At 37.2% G+C, this 22,920-nt stretch overlaps 1 protein-coding gene across 3 annotated transcripts in view; it reads left to right on the top strand.

Annotated features, from left to right (window-relative positions):
- The first annotated feature begins 1,019 nt into the window (after window positions 1-1,019).
- Window positions 1,020-22,920, top strand: part of LOC5505527 (nucleolar complex protein 3 homolog) — a 51,977-nt gene continuing 30,076 nt past the window's right edge. Inside the window, exons 1-15 of one of the 3 annotated variants that reach the window (XM_048733778.1) lie at window positions 1,210-1,351; window positions 1,537-1,583; window positions 1,689-1,723; window positions 7,467-7,627; window positions 8,594-8,781; window positions 9,320-9,438; window positions 11,188-11,230; window positions 13,158-13,251; window positions 16,101-16,159; window positions 17,145-17,270; window positions 17,450-17,521; window positions 18,071-18,127; window positions 18,960-19,109; window positions 20,433-20,513; window positions 20,632-20,805. In XM_048733778.1, the coding sequence (XP_048589735.1) occupies window positions 7,537-7,627; window positions 8,594-8,781; window positions 9,320-9,438; window positions 11,188-11,230; window positions 13,158-13,251; window positions 16,101-16,159; window positions 17,145-17,270; window positions 17,450-17,521; window positions 18,071-18,127; window positions 18,960-19,109; window positions 20,433-20,513; window positions 20,632-20,805 (1,254 nt within the window). In that variant the 5' untranslated portion in view covers window positions 1,210-1,351; window positions 1,537-1,583; window positions 1,689-1,723; window positions 7,467-7,536. Of the gene's footprint in view, window positions 1,352-1,536; window positions 1,584-1,688; window positions 1,724-7,466; window positions 7,628-8,593; window positions 8,782-9,319; window positions 9,439-11,187; window positions 11,231-13,157; window positions 13,252-16,100; window positions 16,160-17,144; window positions 17,271-17,449; window positions 17,522-18,070; window positions 18,128-18,959; window positions 19,110-20,432; window positions 20,514-20,631; window positions 20,806-22,920 lie in introns of all 3 variants that reach the window. The other 2 variants (XM_048733779.1, XM_032373889.2) reach the window with 2 other exon arrangements.

Genomic DNA, 22,920 nt, shown 5'->3' with positions numbered 1-22,920 from the left:
CAGGTTCTGACACCAGCCAAAAAGTAGGCAAAATTAAATGGAATGAAACGAAAACGATCGAGCGAAAGGCAACGTGAGAACGTTTGCCATTCCGGCAGGCGTTCTGAACTGAAGTCTGTACAAAATAGTAAATATTTTTCATTGTAATGTCTTTATTGACTTCCAGTAACTTCCAAGGATGAACCAAGACAATTAAACAGCATCTGAGATTAGTATACAGCAAGGGTAGAGTTTATTATCTGTGGTTTGTCTCCTGTACAAACAGGTATGTGTATCTAATAAAGACGGCTGTCAAGAAAATCGCTTGTTATTTGAGCTCGACATGGGGTTGCGTTCGGCTTCATTTTAATTCGGGAATTTGATTCCCCCAATTTTTTATTTGCTGAATCGAAAGAAATAACACCAATGTTTGCTCAAAGTGCAAAATTTCTGCGAAAATCCATGTACCACCGGTTTTATAAGCCCCTAATTTAAGCTATTATTCAAGTCGACATTTTTTATTGACATGTTTAGACAGCAATGAAATATACTTTGTTTTGCCGGAAAAAGTAAAGAAACCACTCGATTTATACCTTAACCTTTTCTTTCTAAGGATCTGTATCGCTATTTTTAATTCCGCGTATATTTAAAGAATATTTTGCGATTTTTTACGAAAGGTGAAAAATGCCCCCAAATCGGCGATTTTATAGGCAAAATCGTAAATTCGGAATTTCTCGAAAAATATTTATTAAACTTTTTAACCATGATAAGAGAACCAGGGGCTAACTTTAAACCAATTTTGAGCGATTTTGAAATTTCTTATTTGGAACTCCTCAGTTGAATCTAAAGGACTGGTGCACTTAAAAAAAAAACATTTAAAGACACCTAGAACCCTATCAGTCAACACAAAAAGGTATCAAATGCTGGCTCCGCCTTTAGGCACTGCCTAAATCTATATATTAGTTATACTATCATATTTCTCTATGGAGCTCCGCAGGCCGCGCTGACTCCGCTAAAATAGACCATATATGAAGTACCTTTCCCGTACATCGCTTCTTACCGCTGACCGTTGCACGTGGTGAAAGAAACAAATATGGCGGACGTTGGCACAATTTGCTTATGAGGGTTTTTCTCCTTTCTTAGTAATAAAAATGGGCAAGCATAGAGACAGGAAAGGAAATAATAGGATAAGAAGTGGTAACGCGAAGAGAAGAAATTCACAAAGAAGACAACTGGGGTCAGAATTCATAACTGCTTCTCGTAGCTGTTCACAACAGTTCAGTCTGGAAAACGAAAAAGAAGATTACGAATTTTACCAGAACGTGGATCGAAGTCTTGAGTTTTTAACAAATCTTGATGACGATGCTAGCACGTAAGTATGAATGGCTGTTGTATTGTCTTTAAGGGATCTAGCAATTGCAAGTATAAACTTGGAATGTACTCTTATTGTACGCTTTCAAGTTTGGCTTTGAATTTCTAACTTTTTCAATGGCTTTATCTTACGCATTCTACGCTTGAATTTACACATAACAATTAAAACCTGCCTTTTTGTTTAAGTGGACAGAATATTATCCTACAAGATCTCATATTGATGTTTTTCGAAGGTACGAAGCTAGACTTGTCAAACGGTTACAGCTTTATTTTGGCAAATATTCACTATTTTGCTGCAATATGACTTCGAACTTTTTTTTTGAACTTTACTCCTATAGGTAGCTTTCGCTAATACTAGGAGACCGATTCCTCGGTAAGTAAGCACTGTCACTGGGGGTGGTCACTGCCAGAGGGTTTATTGCGTCCCCAGTGGTTCTTTTACGTCCCTTCGGTTCAGGTTAATGTAGTGCAGCTTGAAGAGACGGGACCTCCGGTTTAGTGTCCTTATCCGAGAAGACTGGAAACACGGCAGAATAACTTCACAACTTGCAATAAAAAGCCCTGGCGATAAGAAGGTTTACTGGGGAAAATCAAACTGACTTCACTTTCAAAACGACCACATGAAACAATTTTTTTTTTCTTAACCCTTTCACGTCCAAATTTTTTTGACTGACGCTCACAAAGTGATGCTAGGTCTTGAGTTGTTATTTTTTTTCCTAAGAGTTTCATGGGCTGACATAGTAAGAACAAATATTGCCTACACAATTATTGATTGGAATAAAGTACTGGTTTTTCAAATATTGTATTGCAACAATTTTCGTAAGCATTCGAAGGCAAACTTTTTTAAATGTAGCGCAATTTACCCCTGTGCTTGTAATTCGTTAGTTCAAGTTTATGCATTTTTCAGTTAAACTACACCAAATTAACATCAAAGATAAAGAGTAAATTCTTTAGGGAAGCATATCCAAGTAATATTCATAGCTATTGTTCAGGTTTAAAGCCGCACTATCGCAAGTTTACATCTGGAGATCTGACAGAAAAATCCACCAACAAAGGAATCTATTAGAATCCACCCCATAAAGCAGGCCATCTGTTCTTAATTATCAGCAGCATCCTCGAATAAACTTCCAATAGATGCATTGCTCTTACAATTTAAAATATTTTTCGCATTTTCCGTTAAAAGTCATAGGAGATTGTTATGTAGTCAAACAAAAGTGAACTGGTGACAATGTGGCTTTAATCAGCATTGTTGATACAAAATACATCATCAAAATGGCGGCAAAAAAAGCATGGCTTGCATGGTCATTTCATTTCTTAATTTTACCTGCTTTATTACATAGATTGAACAAAACTCAATTAACCATTACACTTCGTGATCGTCTAATTGACTCACAAATGGCCATAATCTGTGAAAAATCAAGTATAGTACAGTACAACAACACGAGAATTTGAGAACATCATTGAGGGGAACGTGTGGTTACTATTGAACAAAGTCACGCTGAGATGCGGCCGAAGTAGGATTGCAAGAAAGCATTATTTGCTGTTATTGGTTTTGCAATATCCAACTGGAGGACAAACAAGTCTGTTTCACTCAAATATTGCCAATTGTTGGCAATAGCCCGATGACTACTTAGAAGAATACTGAGATAAGCTCTGGATTTAATCACTGCTAGTCCCCGCATTGCTCGCTGTTAGTTGCTATCAAACCATTCAGGATCTTTCTTTTCATTTCCTTTTTGGCATTTAGAAGTGCCTCATATGAGTTTGTTCGATTGACAAGAAATTCAATCAATTTGGAAGGATGAATATAAAAAATCAATGTTCGAAGTCATTATTTGGATGATTCTTTTGTCCATTGAATGGTGTAGCTTCTTGTTCCTTAATGGGAGTACCAGTTCTGTACTAAAGCTGGTCTTTGGGTAGCAAAATACTGACATTTTCTGCTAGAAATTATGTAACAGCCATTGTTGTTTACCAATTGTGAATCTGTCTCTCCTAGGCCGTAAAACTCTTCTAAATCGCTATCATAATTACCCAAAATATCATAAATCAAGTCCATGATCTAGAGGTAAGGTCTGTGGTCATGGATGTATTGTAACAGAGATTTTGAAGATACCCTACAGAGGATATATTTGAGCTCTTCACTGGGGTAAAGCCCGTAATGTTCTATTTCAAATCTAGCTATACCACAAAACGAGCTAAGTATCAGCCCAAAACTCTACAATAGACAAACCTTAAGGCAGTACCAAAGGCAAACAAGGCAAATATGCGCTGAAATTACCCTAAATTACATTTATGACGCCGCTTTTGCATAAAATTGATCGAAACTTTTACAACAAAAAGATACATTATCCAACTTCATGACAAAATTGTCATTTTAGTCATATCTAAAAAAAAAATTCGAGGAATTCGGCTAATTAGTGCACTCTGTCGATATGCGAAAATGCTTTTTTTCATTCTAGAGCGAATGTGTTTCAATGTAACCCAATATAAATTCTGTATGTAATACCTAAGGATAAAATAAAACTTTTCATCAAAGTGCGCCAAAAAAAATGACAATGCGAGAGATTAGTTGCGAGAAATCAAAATTCAAGTTTCCCTCGAGATTATTCAGTGTTGAAATATAAACCGATGGCGCACTCTGATGAAACGTTTCTTAGAATGTGTCTAGTTTTTGATTGCCAATTTTCAGTTCAATCAAATAAATCCTGATAGAGCGTATCCTGATACAGCGTATTTTGTGAGTCTGTGTGTCTTTGTCCAGAGTTGAATCCAGGCAATTAAGCGCATTTCTTCGCCACGTTCCTCGGGAACTTACTCAAACGCTCGTGGTGTTTACATCTTGTCGAACCTGAGCCTGCTGTATTGGTAAAAGAAGAAAAACATTCAAAATAAACGATTTATAAGGCTAAAATGACCATATATGAAGCCCTATTTTTCCTGCGAAACCAATCACATGTCGTTCTGGAGACGCCGCATAGCAACTGTCACAGAGAACAATAGTCCAGCACTCGGGTCATGACCCAAAAAGCTTTATCACCTCGCAGATTTGTTCGAATGCAGTTTCTGCTAGAATAATGTTTATATTCAACAGCTTTAAAATTAATTTATACTCCCCAGACATAGTAAAGTTCTAAGAGAACATAGAAGGATCAAGAAGAGCGAACGCACTACAGTAGTGTAGTTGTTGTTTTGCGCGAGTGGCACAGCAGTAATATGTGAAATCGAAGAGCTTCTTATGACAAAACTTCAATCATTTCTTGGGAATCATGACTTTGGAAGGGGATTTGGTCAATATGTGTCAAACTACATGCATGGGTCCACTTTGATGGCCATTCTTTTCGAAGCTTGAGTATAAAGTATAAAGTGAGTATTGGTGCGAAACTTTCCTTCGCAAAGCAACTTTAATTTAAAATATCTTGAAAACGAAAAGCACCAATATGCTCAAATTTCGAAAAGCACCAAGAAAAATTATATAATCTTAGCTGTTGAAGCATCGGCAATGATAAATGTACCTTTGTAACATTATTGAGGAGGGTGCCTACAAAGTTACATATGCGTTTTCGATTCTTCGAAATAATAAAATTTTCACACAATTTTAATGTTTTTTTTCCACTCTTATCTCAATAATTTCTTTAATTTTTAAAATATCGGAAAATCCATATGTAGTTTTGTATATGGCAACTAGGTGAATATTTTTTGCTATAAAAATTGTGATTAGTCCACTCTTATAGATTTTAGAGTTGGAAACGCAAGTCGGTAGTAGAATTATCTATGCATGCACAATTGAGTATTGCTATAAAGCCTGGTTACAAACGTTAATGTTCTAAAAGAATTTTGTTATCAAAATATTTACTATTCTCTCGCTTTTTAACATTGAAACATGCATTGAAACAACTGTTTTCTTGCTCAAATCAGCATCATGCTCGCCTATTTTTGTTTTATAGTATTTGCTGTTTTATTAAGTTTTTCTCGCCAGTTGAATTGGTATATTTGGTCAATCCTTCAATTTTTCATGTCTAAATGTGGTTGGGATTATTCACTTGATTCAATCTCCTTTAACACGGCCAGGAAAATTTTCAAATCTCTGTAGAAAATTCAAATTTCAATCAAATTTATTTCCCTTTTCAGAATTTGAAAGTTTATCTATGCTTTCTTTTGGCTAGATTGATATAAGTGAAATGTTTTAAGAATTTTATTGCATTAATCATAAAAAAATTGAAGTATCTGAATCAAGTAAGTTCTTCCTTACCTATTTTTTTAAATTGTTAATGATATGTAACATAGGCGACTTTTACGAAAGTATATTTATTTATGTACTTTTATCCATTTTCTCATCTTACTTTTAGAACAGAATTTATAAGAATAATACTGAAATGCCTATGTGGCTGCTAGACAGATTTCTATGTTCTCTTACAGTATTTCCTGTCAATCAGTTATAACTGGTTAGCACATGTACTTCCTGCTTAAGCAAATGCAACGAGGTGTTGATGTTGGCTGTTAGCCCTGGGTATAGACGTAATTTGACTTTTCAGTTAAATTATATTTTTGTATAAACAAGCAGCAGTGATCAAGAATGTCTGTTTTTTTTTTGCGGGTTCATATATTGGTTTGTACACTTTCTCTAACCAATAATTATTTATCGAATGTTTATACTTGGCCTAAAGCCATATAAATGTTAATTGTATCAATGTCTTATTCCAGGAAGATTTAGTATTGTTACCACATGAAGGTCTAAATCTTTGCTTCTCTAGCAATCAAGTCGAATTATCAACAATTCAGTTATCACCCGTTGAAGTCGAATTATCAACTATCTAAGTCGAATTATCAATTGTTGAAGTCAAATTATCAATGGTCAAGTCAAATTTCAACAAGTTGATTTATCAACAATTACCATTACCATTATACCATTATTATTATCATATTATTATCATTTTTATTTTTATTATTCTACTAGTAACCTTAGTTACCATGTGAATTAATTGAAAACATCTTTTTTTCTTAAATGTATGAAGTAATTGTACCATAACTTTGAATTTTCTTCAAACATATTTGCCCAAGGAGGAGTTTCAAAAAATCCTGTAATCCTAATTACAGAACTTCATAAAAGTTAAAAAAGTTAAAATGTTCTTTCTTGATTATTTTTTAATTAATTTAGTTTAGCCATATCAGAAAACAAAATAAAAAACCCTGAATCTTGATGTTATGTTGTGCCTTTTGCTATGTAGATAGATTGAGCCAATGATACTTTTTTTAATTTAAAAGCATGTCTTGTGTGCCAAAAGTGGTTTTGTGAAGATTTCAGATATTTTAAATGTGGTTTTTTTTTATTTTAAAAAATTAACTTAAGATTGAGATAATAATTATAAAACAACCTTATATATCTTTTTTTGTTTTTTAAGATTACATGCTGCTTTTTTCGGGTTCTGTAACTGAATAATTTAACTTTGATTTAAGACAAACATTCAAAAAAGCTTTGTTATTTTTCCCAATTTTCCACTCCTCAATGTATGTATTTAGTGTAGATTGGGTAACCAAGCATAGTTCGGCTGGATTACAAGCAAAATTTAATTTGTCCGATTGGAATACATGTTTTTGATTGGGAAGCCTCCAAAAGACTGCAAAAAGTTAAAAATGAATCTAAGCAACATCCCTTTTATACGCAAGTGATATGCAGGAATATAAGTAGCAGTTTTTTTCTCTACTTAAATGAGATGCCAAAGAGACGAATGGACATTGTTCATCGTTGCTAAACATCAGCTTATAATGGGGTAGTAGGTATTGAAGAATAACTGAAGCACGTTTACATCAGCTTATAATGGGGTAGTAGGTATTGAAGAATAACTGAAGCACATTTATAATAGTGCGTCGTGTAATGAGCGATCTCACTTATACAGTAGCCATTCATTTAACCATTAAAATCAACAGTACAAAGTTTCTCTAAGTGATTCATCTGAGCAACTCTCAAGTTATGCTTGCTTTAGCAAGCTTTACAGAGGCAAGCTTTATAAGCAACCAATTTTTCTTGCGTTTTGATTTACCTCTTGTACGAAAAGCTGTCTCCACCGTTAGGTTCTTCTATATATTTTCTTCTGATTTATGTCTATTGTATATAGGAATGGAAAACTGGGCAAGAAAAGGAAACATACTCATAACATTGAGGCTGATTATGAGAAAGTCCCTCGAATGTCAACAAATGATAGTTCCCAAGAGATGGTGCCGTCTCTCTTGCCCTTCAAAGGCAAACATGGTTTGATTCAAAGAGCTCCATTTAATGGTAAGAAATGTGTTTTTTTACAGGAATTCATGTATATTGCTCTTTGCATAACAAAATTTGTAAAGAGCTGTCAATTGAGTATACTCCTTGCCTCTCTTTTGAAGCGCCACTGTGAGCGCGTTAGCAATTTGAAACTTTGCACAAAGCGTAAACAGAGCGTGTTATCAATTATAAACTTTGCACAGAACTGTCAATGTTAATGAGATTGCTCTAGATCTCTCACCAAAGACGACCCAATGTATGGCGAGTGCACACATTTAAAAATTGCATTTGTATTAACATGCAATAATCTAGTAGCACATAAAGAGTAAACAAATTTTTTGCACTTATTTGAGACTGATGCAAAATTAAGCATTAGCATTTTGACGACATAACCAGAGTCAGTTCAATATGTGGTGATATGGTCGACATGGGAAGAGCTGCTTCATTTTTTCTTATATCATGATGATTTTGTACCTTTATTTCCTTTGTTGTACTAGAAGGTAGTGTTGGCATTGGCTCTTTCAAACCTCCACCCTTCCCTCCTCTTCCCTCTGGCCGCCATCTTCAATTTTGATCCTAATTCTGTGGCGTAACCGGATGCTTCCAATTGATGCCTCTTCTATACTGCACCTACATGTTTAAGGGAAAAGCAGGGTGGTAGCAGGAGGTCGGGCACTGGGGGCAGGTGCCCCCAAATATGTTAAAAAATTATAAGGAAATGACCATTAGGGGCGTGGCCGTGCCCCTTAATATTTTCTTAATGTTTCTGTATTGTGCCCCCCCAATATTTGGAGGTCTGCACAACACTGAAAAGTTTCACACCCCTGTAACGGCCTTATACCTTACTAGTGTAAGAAGATGCTGCTACCTGTTCTGACCAATGATCAGTAAGTTCCCCCAGCAACCTCAGTACCTGCTCAATTAAAAAAAAAGATATTGTAAGACCAAATCCTAAGAGGAACTCACGTATCTCTCTTAATTTAGGTGAAAATAAACGTCAAGCTCTGCCAACAGACACTGATAGTGAAGAGAAAGCAGCTGATGCGGCACCCTCCCCTCCCCCACAGCTCAGTGTTGTTGATTTATTTGCAAGAAGACAACTGAAACTTATGGAGAAAAAGTCATTGATTGCTGAGCTGAGTAGCAAGATTATGGAGAACCCTGAAGAAAATGTAATAACATGCCATATGTCACCTCCGCATGCCATATTTACCTATATGATATAAGCTAGAGCAAAGCATATATATATCTTTACTGTATGGTATGATAAGTTAGAGCATAGAAACTGCCATACATTGACATTTCCTTTCGATATCTCTGTATATCACAGTATAACAAGTTAGAGTATAGCACATGGCTATATTGTCAGTTTCCAGTGTTAGCACGTCCAATCAGATTTTCTTTCTGTTATTTTTTCGTCTTCATTGCCTTATTGAATTGATTTCTGTAGAAAAATATTTGTTTTCAATTTTTTAAAGAGTTTTGCCCTAGAATGCTTGATAACCTATAAGACCTGTAAATCGTGTAATCTTGTTTGGCCAATCAGAAACATTTTGGCAACACAGGGATTACAGTAGTGTAGATGATAATTAAAATATTCATAATAACAACATTTATTATAGAAATTACAATGATGACCTGTGCTTGAATTAGATAGCAGAGTCCCATGTCCTCTTTATGCATTTCATGTTTGCATTACTTTTTTTGCAGATTGCAATGTTAAAGCAGTTGTGCTTACTATGTGAAGAAAAGGATGTTGATGTTAGAATCACCACCAGAAAATTCGCAATTATTTCCATGCTAGAAGTTATCAAAGACATTGCTCCAGGGTATAGTATCGCTCTTGAACATATGCACACAACGTTCACGAAATTCGCGAACAGATCCAAACAAACATTTTGGCGAACGGGAAGCACGGGTGGCCTAATGTGTTAATGCGTCGGCCTCTCACCGCTGTGGCCCAGGTTCGAATCCTGGCTCAAACTGGGGATTTTTTTCAGGTTCCTGCCTTGATTCGAATTTGTGTCACAAGGGAGTTGAAGTTATTCTCTTGTGTTTTCAGTCTTCTAGGATGAGGACACAAAACCGGAGGTCCTGTCTCTTTAAGCTGCACTACATTAATCTTAATCAAAGAGACGAAAAAGAACCACTGGGGACACAATAAACCTTCTGGCAGTGACCACCCCCAGTGACAGTGCTTACTAACAATACACTCAAGGGGGTACTTGATTTTTTATAAGCGTCGCTTCTAGAAACAAGAATCGGTCCCCTGCTGTTGTTAGTTGTGAACAAGAAATCAACCTTTCTCTGCTATATTTTTATCGTCATTGTTTCTCTGACTTGAACGGTCTTGACTTGATCACCTTCAAACTATGAGCTTGACGCGAACCAGGCTAAATATTGATGTTTTTTTACTATTACCTACTCCCCCGACTCTGAGGTGACGTTTTTAGAAACAACTACTGTATCTGAAATAATGATCAGTTATTGTTCGGTTACGCGTTACGAGGCCGATTTGTCAACCCTTTTGTCCGGGTTGATTTTTCATAGTCTTGGTATTTATAATAATATTACGATCAAAGTAAACTCCCTATCAGCGCTTCAAATTTGTTTAATTAATTGCAGAGTTAAAATATCTTGCAATTAATTAAACAAATTCGAATGTCTTTAGAATATTCTACGAAAGCCCCGAACATGAACTTTATTGACTAAACGTCATCTAAGAACCTATAATATGTGAAGCATCAGCTCGATCGTCTGTTGTAAAAAGCAAATCAGAGTATTTCCAAGACTTGCCCAAACCTTCGTCTAATATGAAGATAGGAAAGGGTAAGCACCACTATTTGAGGGTTAAATTTAGGCGACTAGTTTTTCTACTTGGCCCTCAGTCATAGACATATACAACCATGCTATTACTTGGTTCAGTCGAGATGGCAGAGCGAAATGTTTATTCTTTCTTGAGAAATCGACTTTTGAGTTTTGGTACTACATAATTGAGTTCGTGCATTGCTCGAAAGCCGTCTTTGTTGATAAATGCTAATGCCACGGCGTTGAATTCACTCCTTTGACAGAAGAAAAATTGAATAAGTCTCATCTATTACAGAAGGATAGGTTGTTATGTGTTACAATAGAGTATCTCAAACGTGCGAATTGCGTGAATTACAGCAAAAAGGCAGCTTGGCCTAGAAGCGCTTGGGCTATTTAAGAATTTCTTTTGAATTACCTTAAGCTTGTTATTTGCTGTGTTCCTGTGTGGGCCGTGCAAAGATGTGCTTACATGGCTGCCCACATGAGGCAAAAATGCTTGTGAAGTGTAAGCCATTATTTTTAACTCAATCAATTTGTTTCCATTTGCCTGCATCAGCCAGCACCTCAATCCAACACAGTGCTCATACAGGGCAAGCATTGCTTGGCCAGATTTTCCACAGCACTAGTGCTGTTTTCACATGGCATGCAATACAGTATTTCGTTTTCTCTAAAAAATGGTTGTTCACCTGAGCCCTTAAACGTCACTTGATTTTTTTGTTTACACTTAAGAATATCTCATGCTCATATAAATGTTTATTTTTGTTTATCAGTTATCCCCTGCGATCACTATCAGAGAAAGAAAAGGAGGTCAAGGTGAGAGAAACATATTTAGCTGTCTTCTCCTGTTTAATAATGTGCCATACAATAAAAGGTATGTTGTTTTAACGATGCAAGATGCAAGCATTGTTAGACAGAGCAAAAACAGGCAAGTTTTCCCAAATTAAGGTATGGTTAACTTGGTATGCTTGAATTTTTGCATAGAGGTTCCTTATGTTATGTAAACCAACATATCAAAAAGTATTTTTTTCTAATTGATTCGTCTTCGAGATTTGAGGCTTGAAGTGCAGTTTTCGAATGTTCAAAGTATGAATTCTCGTTGTTTTCAGGGAGAAGTCGGGCTCTGATCAGAAATTAAGCCAACTTTACTTGCTATCTAAATTTCTTTAAAATTTGGAATTGAGCTTTTGGTCAGAGGAACTCCTTGTATGTGGAATCTTAAGCTTATATATTGAGAATTGGAAAAATTCATGCCATTTTTTCCCTCTGTTGCATTGTTATGCATATTGCTCCTCATACAAAAAAATAAGTAAAATAATAGAGGCACCAGCAAACAGATTTTCAGTTAGCTGGAGCAACTGGATATGCCTTTGAATTAGAGAGTAAAGAAATATAAAAGAAGACGCTACTCTATGCAGATGACCTAGTAATCTCCTCAGATTCGCTAGACACTCCTGGAGAAGCTCGCGTTTGTGGAAGCAAGGATTAGGTCTTTGTGTTGACATGAGCAAAACTAATACCCCATTCACACCAAAACGTTTGTTTAGGATTTGAAGCCAAAGTATTTCAAAATTTTCAAACTGTGTTCTGCATGCGTGCTGACGTTGCAGTGGAATGCCACAAGTTTGAGGTTTTGAAGTTTTTGGAAAAAATTGTCTAGTTTTTGTGTGAACGCCATCCGAGTTAAACAAGGTTATTGTGAACTCGGTTTTAGTTAAACCATGTTTAGTTAAACTGGTTTAGTTAGTGTGAATGGGCTATAAGATCATGATGTCTGGCCCAGACTTGAACTATTTGAGAGACTCTGGAAATTTCCCATGGGCTGTATGCAGAAAGGGTGTGGGGAGTAATTCCATCTTCTCCAATGGGTGTTCTTGTTGGATTAAGTGCAACAATATTCCTGGCCAGTGGGTAGCTGATACACTGTTCTGCTGCAGCAGATGGAGGGGCACAGCACACCCAATTTTTGGTAGGCCATGTGATCTTGGAATGATGGATGAGTGGTAGTTTGTTACCTTGGTGATTCCATCTGTGCTGGGTGTGGCTGCGAGGCTGCCGTGAGGAATAATGATGACACCAGTCTAAGCATCATTCAGGGCAAACTTGGGGTTTTAAGCATCCACTGATTTTGACATGATGAGAAGCACAGGCACATGTTCTGTGTCCTCAATCAGGGGCTCAGGGATGAAGAAGGAAGGAAAGACCAAGCAAAACATAGTCCCCAATGTCACATTGACCTCGAAGTTTCAAACCTAACGGATGGCTTGGCAACAGACCACAAAGCCTTTGGTGGGTGAAATTGGCTTTTGCTTCCCGCCATTATGTACCAACCTAAATTTAGGTTGGGTTAATGGGTGTGTCTCATAAACATCCAATTGGAGGGCAAGAAAGATCAACGTAATGGTCACTATTTCGTTGCTCTCAGACTTCTTGCTTCGTGCAGCTCTTTCTTTCTCTATCAACATGAATTTTATTCAACAAGCTATCAAACTCGAATAAACATCAAAAGTCCAAAGACAACTAAATTTTCAATTTTTCCTGGTGACTGTACAGAAAAGAAATAGCGTCTGGAAAGATTTTGAAGCAAAAACGTTTTCAGGTTTCATTATTTCCATGCACACGCCAAAGAATAGCACACCCAGCCCTAATAGAGCGTTGTCTGTTTTTGAATTTTTTTTCAATCACAATGTACTTGAGAGCGTTTATTTATGTTGACTAGTGATGTGTTGAGCTTTCATTTCAGGTGTCTAAAGAAGTCCGCAAGCTAAGAGACTTTGAGGAGGGTGTCCTTACTTCATACCAGAGATATCTACAGATTCTTGAGGCCAGTGCTCAAGGTATGTTCTGTATTTGGTAGATTGTTTAATAATAATTACATACCAGCCTAATAGCTGGATTGTATAATTGCTATATTTCAATCTAAGAACTATTGACAAGAAAATTTTCTACAAGATAATAAAATTGTAAAAGGCCTATTTACTATTTTGTTTACTATCTGGTAATGGGACCTTTCAATTGTTCACATTTTGGTAATGGGACCTTTCGTTTGTTTGCTATTTGGTAATGGGACCTTTCCATTGTTCACTATTTGGTAATGGGACCTTTCCATCGTTCACTATTTGGTAATGAGAAATTTCCATTCTTTACATTTTGGTAATGGAACCTTTCCATTGTTCACTATTTGTTAATGGGACCTTTCCATTTTTTTACTTTTGGTAATGGGACCTTTCCGTTGTTCACTATTTGATAATGGACTTTCCATTTTTCACTATTTGGTAATGTTCCTTTTCCATTGTTCAGTATTTGGAAATGGGATCTTTCCATTGTTCACTATTTGGTAGTTGGACCTTTCCATTGTTTACTATTTGGTAATGGGCTCTTTCCATCGTTCACGATTTGCTAATGGGACCTTTCCATTGTTCACTATTTGGTGATGGGCTCTTTCCATTGTTCACGATTTGGTAATGGGACCTTTCCATTGTTTACTATTTGTTATTGAGACCTTCACATTTTTTCCTATTTGGTAAAGGCACCTTTCCATTGTTCATGATTTGGTAATTGGACCTTTCCATTGTTTACTATTTGGTAATGGGACCTTTCCATTGTTCACTATTTGGTAATTGGACCTTTCCATTGTTTACTATTTGGTAATGGGACCTTCCCATTGTTCACTATTTGATAATGGGACCTTTCCATTGTTTACTATTTGGTATTGGGTTGTTTCCATTGTTCATTATTTGGTTATGGGACCTTACCATTGTTCACTATTTGGTAGTGGGACCTTTCCATTGTTTACTATTTGTTAATGAGACCTTCATATTTTTTCCTATTTGGTAATGGGACCTTTCCATTGTTTACTATTTGTTAATGAGACCTTCATATTTTTTCCTATTAGGTAATGGGCTCTTTCCATCGTTCACTATTTGGTAATGGGCTCTTTCCATTGTTCACTATTTGGAAATGGGACCTTTCCATTGTTCACTATTTGGTAATGGCACCTTTCCATTGTTTACTATTTGGTAATGGGCTCTTTCCATCGTTCACGATTTGCTAATGGGACCTTTCCATTGTTTACTATTTGGTATTGGGTTGTTTCCATTGTTCATTATTTGGTTATGGGACCTTACCATTGTTCACTATTTGGTAGTGGGACCTTTCCATTGTTTACTATTTGTTAATGAGACCTTCATATTTTTTCCTATTTGGTAATGGGACCTTTCCATTGTTTACTATTTGTTAATGAGACCTTCATATTTTTTCCTATTAGGTAATGGGCTCTTTCCATCGTTCACTATTTGGTAATGGGCTCTTTCCATTGTTCACTATTTGGAAATGGGACCTTTCCATTGTTCACTATTTGGTAATGGGACCTTCACATTTTTTCCTATTTGGTAAAGGCACCTTTCCATTGTTTACTATTTGGTAATGGCACCTTTCCATTGTTTACTATTTGGTAATGGGCTCTTTCCATCGTTCACGATTTGCTAATGGGACCTTTCCATTGTTTACTATTTGGTATTGGGTTGTTTCCATTGTTCACGATTTGGTAATCGGACCTTTCCATTGTTCACTATTTGGTAATGGGACCTTTCCATTGTTTACTATTTGGTAATGGGACCTTTCCATTGTTTACTATTTGTTAATGAGACCTTCACATTTTTTCCTATTTGGTAAAGGCACCTTTCCATTGTTCATGATTTGGTAATTGGACCTTTCCATCGTTCACCATTTGGTAATGGGACCTTTCCATTGTTTATTATTTGGTAATGGGCTCTTTCCATCGTTCACGATTTGCTAATGGGACCTTTCCATTGTTTACTATTTGGTAATGGGCTGTTTCCATTGTTCACGAATTGGTAATCGGACCTTTCCATTGTTCACTATTTGGTAATGGGACCTTTCCATTGTTTACTATTTGTTAATGAGACCTTCACATTTTTTCCTATTTGGTAAAGGCACCTTTCCATTGTTCATGATTTGGTAATTGGACCTTTCCAGCGTTCACTATTTGGTAATGGGCTCTTTCCATTGTTTCCGATTTGGTAATTGGACCTTTCCATCGTTCACTATTTGGTAATGGGACCTTTCCATCGTTCACTATTTGGTAATGGGACCTTTCCATTGTTCACTATTTGGTAATGGGCTCTTTCCATTGTTTCCTATTTGGTAATGGGACCTTTCCATTGTTTACTATTTGTGAATGAGACCTTCACATTTTTCCCTATTTGTTAATGGGACCTTTCAGTTGTTCACAATTTGCTAATGGGACCTTTCCATTGTTTACTATTTGGTAATGGGACCTTTCCATTTTTCCCTATTTGTTAATGGGACATTTCCATTTTTCACTATTTGGTAATGGGACCTTTCCATTTTTCACTATTTGGTAATGGGACCTTTCCATTTTTCACTATTTGGTAATGGGACCTTTCCATTGTTTACTATTTGTGAATGATACCTTTACATTTTTCCCTATTTGTTAATGGAACCTTTCCATTGTTCACTATTTGGTAATGGGACCTTTCCATTTTTCACTATTTGGTAATGGGACCTTTCCATCGTTCACTATTTGGTAATGGGACCTTTCCATTGTTTACTATTTGGTAATGGGACCTTTCCATTGTTCACTCTTTGGTAATGCGACAATGCTCTTGTCTATACTTTATGGCTCTGATTCCTTTTATTGTAGGAAAGGGAGTCCAAAAGTTTATTCAAGTCAATGGATCTTCCCAAAAAGACCCTTTAGAGGTATGTCTTGTTTTGGTTTGTAATCAGATGTTGCTGTGCAGTTTAACATCATTTGACATGTTTGGCTGCATATTATTACAGCGTGCATTTAGTAATGATGTTTTTTAATAGCTTTGTATCCTCTATGACTATCCTATCTTATATAATTATCCGGAAAACACCAACATATTCTGCAGAAATGCTCCATCTTAACGAGCTCAAAATCTTTTCAACAAATGCTTTGTTTGTTAAACATAAGTAAATGGTGCTTGTTTTTTTTTTAGTCATAACATGACACAAATTTGTTTGATATATATTTTCAAAGCATTTAAATAATATTTTTCTAATTTGTTAAGCGCAATTCTCGAATGTCATCACCATAGATTCAGAGATTTTTAGATTCAGAGATTCTTAGATTCATAGCCTGTATATTTTATAATGATCTGTTTGCTCTAAGTTTTTCAAATAATCTTGATCAATATGTTATTGATACTGTGTTTTATAGTCTTCGATGTACTTTCTTTATATCTTGTCTTCTATAGGAGTTGATCAAGATGCCTTACCTTGTATCTTGTCTTTTATAGGAGTTAAACAAGATGCCTTACCTTGTATCTTGTCTTCTATAGGAGTTGATCAAGATGCCTTACCTTGTATCTTGTCTTCTATAGGAGTTGATCAAGATGCCTTACCTTGTATCTTGTTTTCTATAGGAGTTGATCAAGATGCCTTACCTTGTATCTTGTCTTCTATAGGATTTGATCAAGATGCTTTACCTTGCATCTTGTCTTCTATAGGAGTTGATCAATATGCCTTACCTTGTATCTTGTCTCCTATAGGAGTTGATAAAGATGCCTTACCTTGTATCTTGTCTTGTATAATAATTAATCTTGACATCTTGTATTGTACATTATAAATTGTTCAAGGAGTCTTACTCTATATCTGACACTAGTCTTTTTGAGTATTCAGCTTGAATTCAACTTTTCTCATTATTCTTTCATTTTTGCAGGGTCTACAATTAATTGCAGTACAATGCCAATGCGATTTACTGATCTCCCTTCAACACTTCAACTACCATAATAATCTGATTGCTGTGATGGTACCTCGCATGGATGATGACTCTCACAACGGACAGGTGATTCTTTCAGCATAAATTTATCTCCAATATCTTTATCATTTATGAACACCAACATCACTGCCACTTGGCTGAAGAACGCATAACATAATTTACAATAATTAGACAACGCTTACAAATGGGAACTCTACTTTTATCTGATTATATTCTATCTGTTATCTACACTTTGTTTTTATCAGATCTCTGCAATGTGCTGTGATGCATTTCACAAGCTATTCCAAGGAGATGTGTCAGGGAATGTCTCATTAGAGGTGAGTAGAGTGGTTGTCAAAATCCGGTTCAACAAAATTTTATTGTTTTAAGTTTCATAGTCAGACATTACAATGTTTAGTAATAAATAAACTAGATAGTATTTCAAAGGTTTTTGAAAACCACTCTATGATGTGTCTAGTACTGTATGTATATATGATGCAAAGGTCATGGTTATTTATCATGTGACTAGTATTATTATGATGTTAATGTCATGGTCATTTATCATGTGGTTAGTATTATTATGATGTAAAGGTCATGGTTAGTTATCATGTGACTAGTATTATTATGATGTTAATGTCATGGTCATTTATCATGTGGTTAGTATTATTATGATGTAAAGGTCATGGTTAGTTATCATGTGACTAGTATTATTATGATGTGAAGGTCATGGTTATTTATCATGTTTTTATTTACTATTTATACTATTTACTAGTCTGTTACAAATATTTTATGGTGGTGGTATATGCCACCTTGTTTAAAGCAATCACAATCATATTTGATAGCTATCAAACAATTAGGAACTCCATCACTTTTTTATCCATTTACAGGCAGTAAAGATGATTACAAAATATGTGAAGGTCAAGGGGCATAGAGTCAAACCAGCGGTAAATGCATAATAAGTGGTCTCTCATATTGTTTCCATGATTAGGAATGCAATGAACTGCACAGTTACCCCAAACAGTTGTCATAGTCAAGTGTTTGTGTAAACCCTATAGCTACTCCAAACAATTGTCATAGTGAAGGGTGGTGTCAACCCTACAGTTACCCCAAACAGTTGTCACAGTGAAGGGTGGTATCAGCCTTACAGTTACCCCAAACAGTTGTCATAGTGAAGAGTGGTATTAACCTTACAGTTGCCATAGTGAAGAGTGGTGTTAACCTTACGGTTGCCATAGCGAAGGGTGGTGTTAACCCTACAGTTACCCCAAACAGTTGTCATAGTGAAGTGTGGTGTTAACTCCACAGTTACCCCAAACAGTTGTCATAGTGAAAGGTGGTGTTAACCCCACAGTTAACCCAAACAGTTGTCATAGTGAAGTGTGGTGTTGACCCTACAGTTACCCCCAAACAGTTGTAGTGAATGAAGGTGTTGACCCAACAGTTACCGAAAACAGTTGTCATTGCAAAGGGTGGTGTTACCCCACAGTTACCCCAAACAGTTGTTGTAGCAAAAGAAGGTGTTACCACACACTTAAATACCCCAAACAGTTGTCATAGCGAAGGGTGGTGTTATCCTACAGTTACCCCAAATAAATGTTGTAGTTAAGGGTGGTGTTGACCCCACAGTTACCCCAAACAATTGTCAGTGAAGTGTGGTACTAATCCCACAGTTAACCCAAACAGTTGTGACAGGGAAGGGTGGTGTTACCCCACAGTTACTCCAAACAATTGTCATAGTGATGGAACATTTCTCTTATCATATGGAGTTTGTTTCAGGTTTTACAAGTTTTGCTATCTTTACGAATAAATGAGATGGATGTTTTGTCATTGCGTGATGACAACAACAACTTGAGACAAGCAAAAGTGAAAGGGCAGAACAAAAGAGAAAAGATGGCAAAAGGGACGCTATCAAAGAGAGACAGAAAGGTATTATTAAACCCAAACCTCACAATTACAGTTCCTTATCATTACGCACATTACACAGTTGTCTGTCAGTTTTGTGATGAGATCTATAACAGATCTACCATGTGCCGCCCCATACCTAAGAAAGTGTGGTATACAAGAAAAATATGGTAACAAATATTTGCAACCCATCGACTAGAGTTTTCGTGATGCGATGTCCGTCCATCCGTGTCATGTATGTGACAAGGGAGGTGCAAAACATGATTTGTGACTAGAAGCAAAAATATGATGACGTCATCAAAATAAAAATTTTTTTATCTTTCACAAGGAAGCATCGTATGGCAACCTGGTGTCATGTAGGTGTGGCATCATCGGTGCTGTCACATAAAGCAAAAAACGTGATTAAAAGCAAAAAAAATCATATCTCTTGACCAAACTTGGCAGGTGTCATGTTTGTGCCAAGAGGGGTGCAAAATATGGTCACATGATTTGTAACGTCAGTGATGACCTCACTAAAAGCAAAACTATTCCGATTTCATTAAGAATAAAAATATCCATATCTCATGATCGAAACATCATATGACAACCAATCTTGGTATGTGTCTTGAAGGTCTCAAGGGGGTGCACCGATATGGTCACGTGATTATGACATCATCAATTACATCACTAGGAAAAAAATATGCTGACGTCATCAAAATAAAAAGTATTTTTTTTCATTAAAAAAACATCGTATGACAACAAAACTTTTTTTATACACGGTTAAAATATCATTTAATACATAAATAAATAAAAAAAATAGTATATGTACTTATTAAATATCAAAGTGAGGAAGTAGCAAGTTTGACTGGAATTTTATCGAGGCTGGTTGCTGTTTTCCAATTAATTTTATCCAGAAGCTTTTTACTTTTGCGGCACTGCAAAACTATCCCGATGTCATATCTAAATTTATATCTCCGAAACGAAATATCATATGATAGCCAAACTTGGTATGTGTCATGTATGTGGCAAGGGGTGTGTAACAATATGGTCGTGTGATTTTTGACGTCATCAATGATGTCACTTATAGCAAAAATATGCTGACGTCAACAAAATGAAAAATATATATTTCATGAAAGAAACGTCGTACGACAACCAAACTCTAGTGACATCATCGATGACGTCACTAGAAGTAAAACTACCCGACGCCGAAACATCTTATGACAACTAAACTTGTAATAGATGTCAAGGGTGGGGGAAGGGGGTTTAAAAAGTTTTTAAACCGTCGTCAAAAATAGAAATATAACAATATTTAATAAAACTTTTGCAAACGGCATTTGCACATGTGATAACCATATTTATGTGTTATAGAGACAGAAAGAAATGAAGAAGTTGGAAAAGGAGTTACAAGAAACAGAAGCTGTTGAAAGTGGTGATAAAAGAGCAAGAACGGTAAATTTCCTGTAAATCATCTGTCTATCTGCTATCATCATCATTGTCCCAGTCATCAGCATGATTACCATCAAAATGATAACCACCTTCACACAGGCCTTATTGCTATCCTTCCCAGCATTCTGAGCTGCTCAAGTTTGTCTTTCTGACATATTTCCGTGTGCTGAAGAGCAACAGTCACGCACCCCTCCTCTCTCCTGCACTCGAGGGTCTGGCAAAATACGCTCATCTCATCAACATAGACTTCTTTGCGGATCTCATGACAGCTTTGAATAATATTGTGGTCCATAAGGTTAGTCTTTTTTAAGATAGATTAACATGTAACTACAACTCTAGTCTTAATGCGATTTGAAAGAAAGTTCAAGCTAGTCAAAGCATGTGAAGCCAAGCAGACTTTTAGCTTTATCTCGCACAAATACGAAAATTCAGATATAATACAGGGAGCACATAACAACATATCCTACTACCTGCCTGTTTCTGTTAGTAGTGAGTGGTAACTAGCAAGGGTGTTTGTGGTGGTAGTGGGTGGTAACTAGCAAGGGTGTGTGGGTGTTAGTAGTGAGTGGTAACTAGCAAGGGAGTGTGTGTTGGTAGTGAGTGGTAACTAGCAAGGATGTGTGGGTGATGGTAGTGAGTGGTAACTAGCAAGGGTGTGTGGGTGATGGTAGTGAGTGGTAACTAGCAAGGGTGTGTGGGTGTTAGTAGTGAGTGGTAACTAGCAAGGGAGTGTGTGTTGGTAGTGAGTGGTAACTAGCAAGGATGTGTGGGTGATGGTAGTGAGTGGTAACTAGCAAGGGTGTGTGGGTGATGGTAGTGAGTGGTAACTAGCAAGGGTGTGTGGGTGATGGTAGTGAGTGGTAACTAGCAAGGGTGTGTGTTTTGGTAGTGAGTGGTAACTAGCAAGGATGTGTGGGTGATGGTAGTGAGTGGTAACTAGCAAGGGTGTTTGTGGTGGTAGTGGGTGGTAACTAGCAAGGGTGTGTGGGTGTTAGTAGTGAGTGGTAACTAGCAAGGGTGTTTGTGGTGGTAGTGAGTGGTAACTAGCAAGGATGTGTGGGTGATGGTAGTGAGTGGTAACTAGCAAGGATGTGTGGGTGATGGTAGTGAGTGGTAACTAGCAAGGGTGTGTGGGTGATGGTAGTGAGTGGTAACTAGCAAGGATGTGTGGGTGATGGTAGTGAGTGGTAACTAGCAAGGGTGTGTGGGTGATGGTAGTGAGTGGTAACTAGCAAGGGTGTGTGGGTGATGGTAGTGAGTGGTAACTAGCAAGGGTGTTTGTGGTGGTAGTGGGTGGTAACTAGCAAGGATGTGTGGGTGATGGTAGTGAGTGGTAACTAGCAAGGATGTGTGGGTGATGGTAGTGAGTGGTAACTAGCAAGGGTGTGTGGGTGATGGTAGTGAGTGGTAACTAGCAAGGGTGTTTGTGGTGGTAGTGGGTGGTAACTAGCAAGGATGTGTGGGTGATGGTAGTGAGTGGTAACTAGCAAGGATGTGTGGGTGATGGTAGTGAGTGGTAACTAGCAAGGGTGTGTGGGTGATGGTAGTGAGTGGTAACTAGCAAGGGTGTTTGTGGTGGTAGTGGGTGGTAACTAGCAAGGATGTGTGGGTGATGGTAGTGAGTGGTAACTAGCAAGGGTGTGTGGGTGATGGTAGTGAGTGGTAACTAGCAAGGGTGTGTGGGTGTTAGTAGTGAGTGGTAACTAGCAAGGGAGTGTGTGTTGGTAGTGAGTGGTAACTAGCAAGGATGTGTGGGTGATGGTAGTGAGTGGTAACTAGCAAGGGTGTGTGGGTGATGGTAGTGAGTGGTAACTAGCAAGGGTGTGTGGGTGTTAGTAGTGGGTGGTAACTAGCAAGGATGTGTGGGTGGTGGTAGTGGGTGGTAACTAGCAAGGATGTGTGGGTGATGGTAGTGAGTGGTAACTAGCAAGGATGTGTGGGTGATGGTAGTGAGTGGTAACTAGCAAGGATGTGTGGGTGATGGTAGTGAGTGGTAACTAGCAAGGGTGTGTGTGTGTGTGTTGGTAGTGAGTGGTAACTATCAAGGGTGTGTGTGTGGTGGTAGTTATGGTAACTAGCAAGGGTGTGTGTTTTGGTAGTGAGTGGTAACTAGCAAGGGTGTTTGTGAGGTGGTAACTAGCAAGAGGGTGTATGTGATGGTAGTGAGTGGTAACTAGCAAGGGTGTGTGTCATGGTGATGAGGGGTTCATGCAAGGGTGTGTGTTTTGGTAGTGAGTGGTAACTAGCAAGAAAGTATGTGGTGGTAGTGAGTGGTAACTAGCAAGGATGTTTTTGTGGTGTTCTGTGGTCAAATGGACAATATAGGAAAGTGTGGTGACTATATGGGATCAAACGTCATGTGAGAAACTGCTTCAGGGATGTTTGATGCTTGATGGAGTGACAGAGTTTT

The sequence above is a fragment of the Nematostella vectensis genome, chromosome 10 (genome assembly GCF_932526225.1).
Source record: "Nematostella vectensis chromosome 10, jaNemVect1.1, whole genome shotgun sequence".
NCBI classification, from domain to species: Eukaryota; Metazoa; Cnidaria; class Anthozoa; order Actiniaria; family Edwardsiidae; genus Nematostella; species Nematostella vectensis.
The sequence above is the reverse complement of the archived record's forward strand: the minus strand, read 5'-3'. Positions and strand labels throughout refer to the sequence as shown.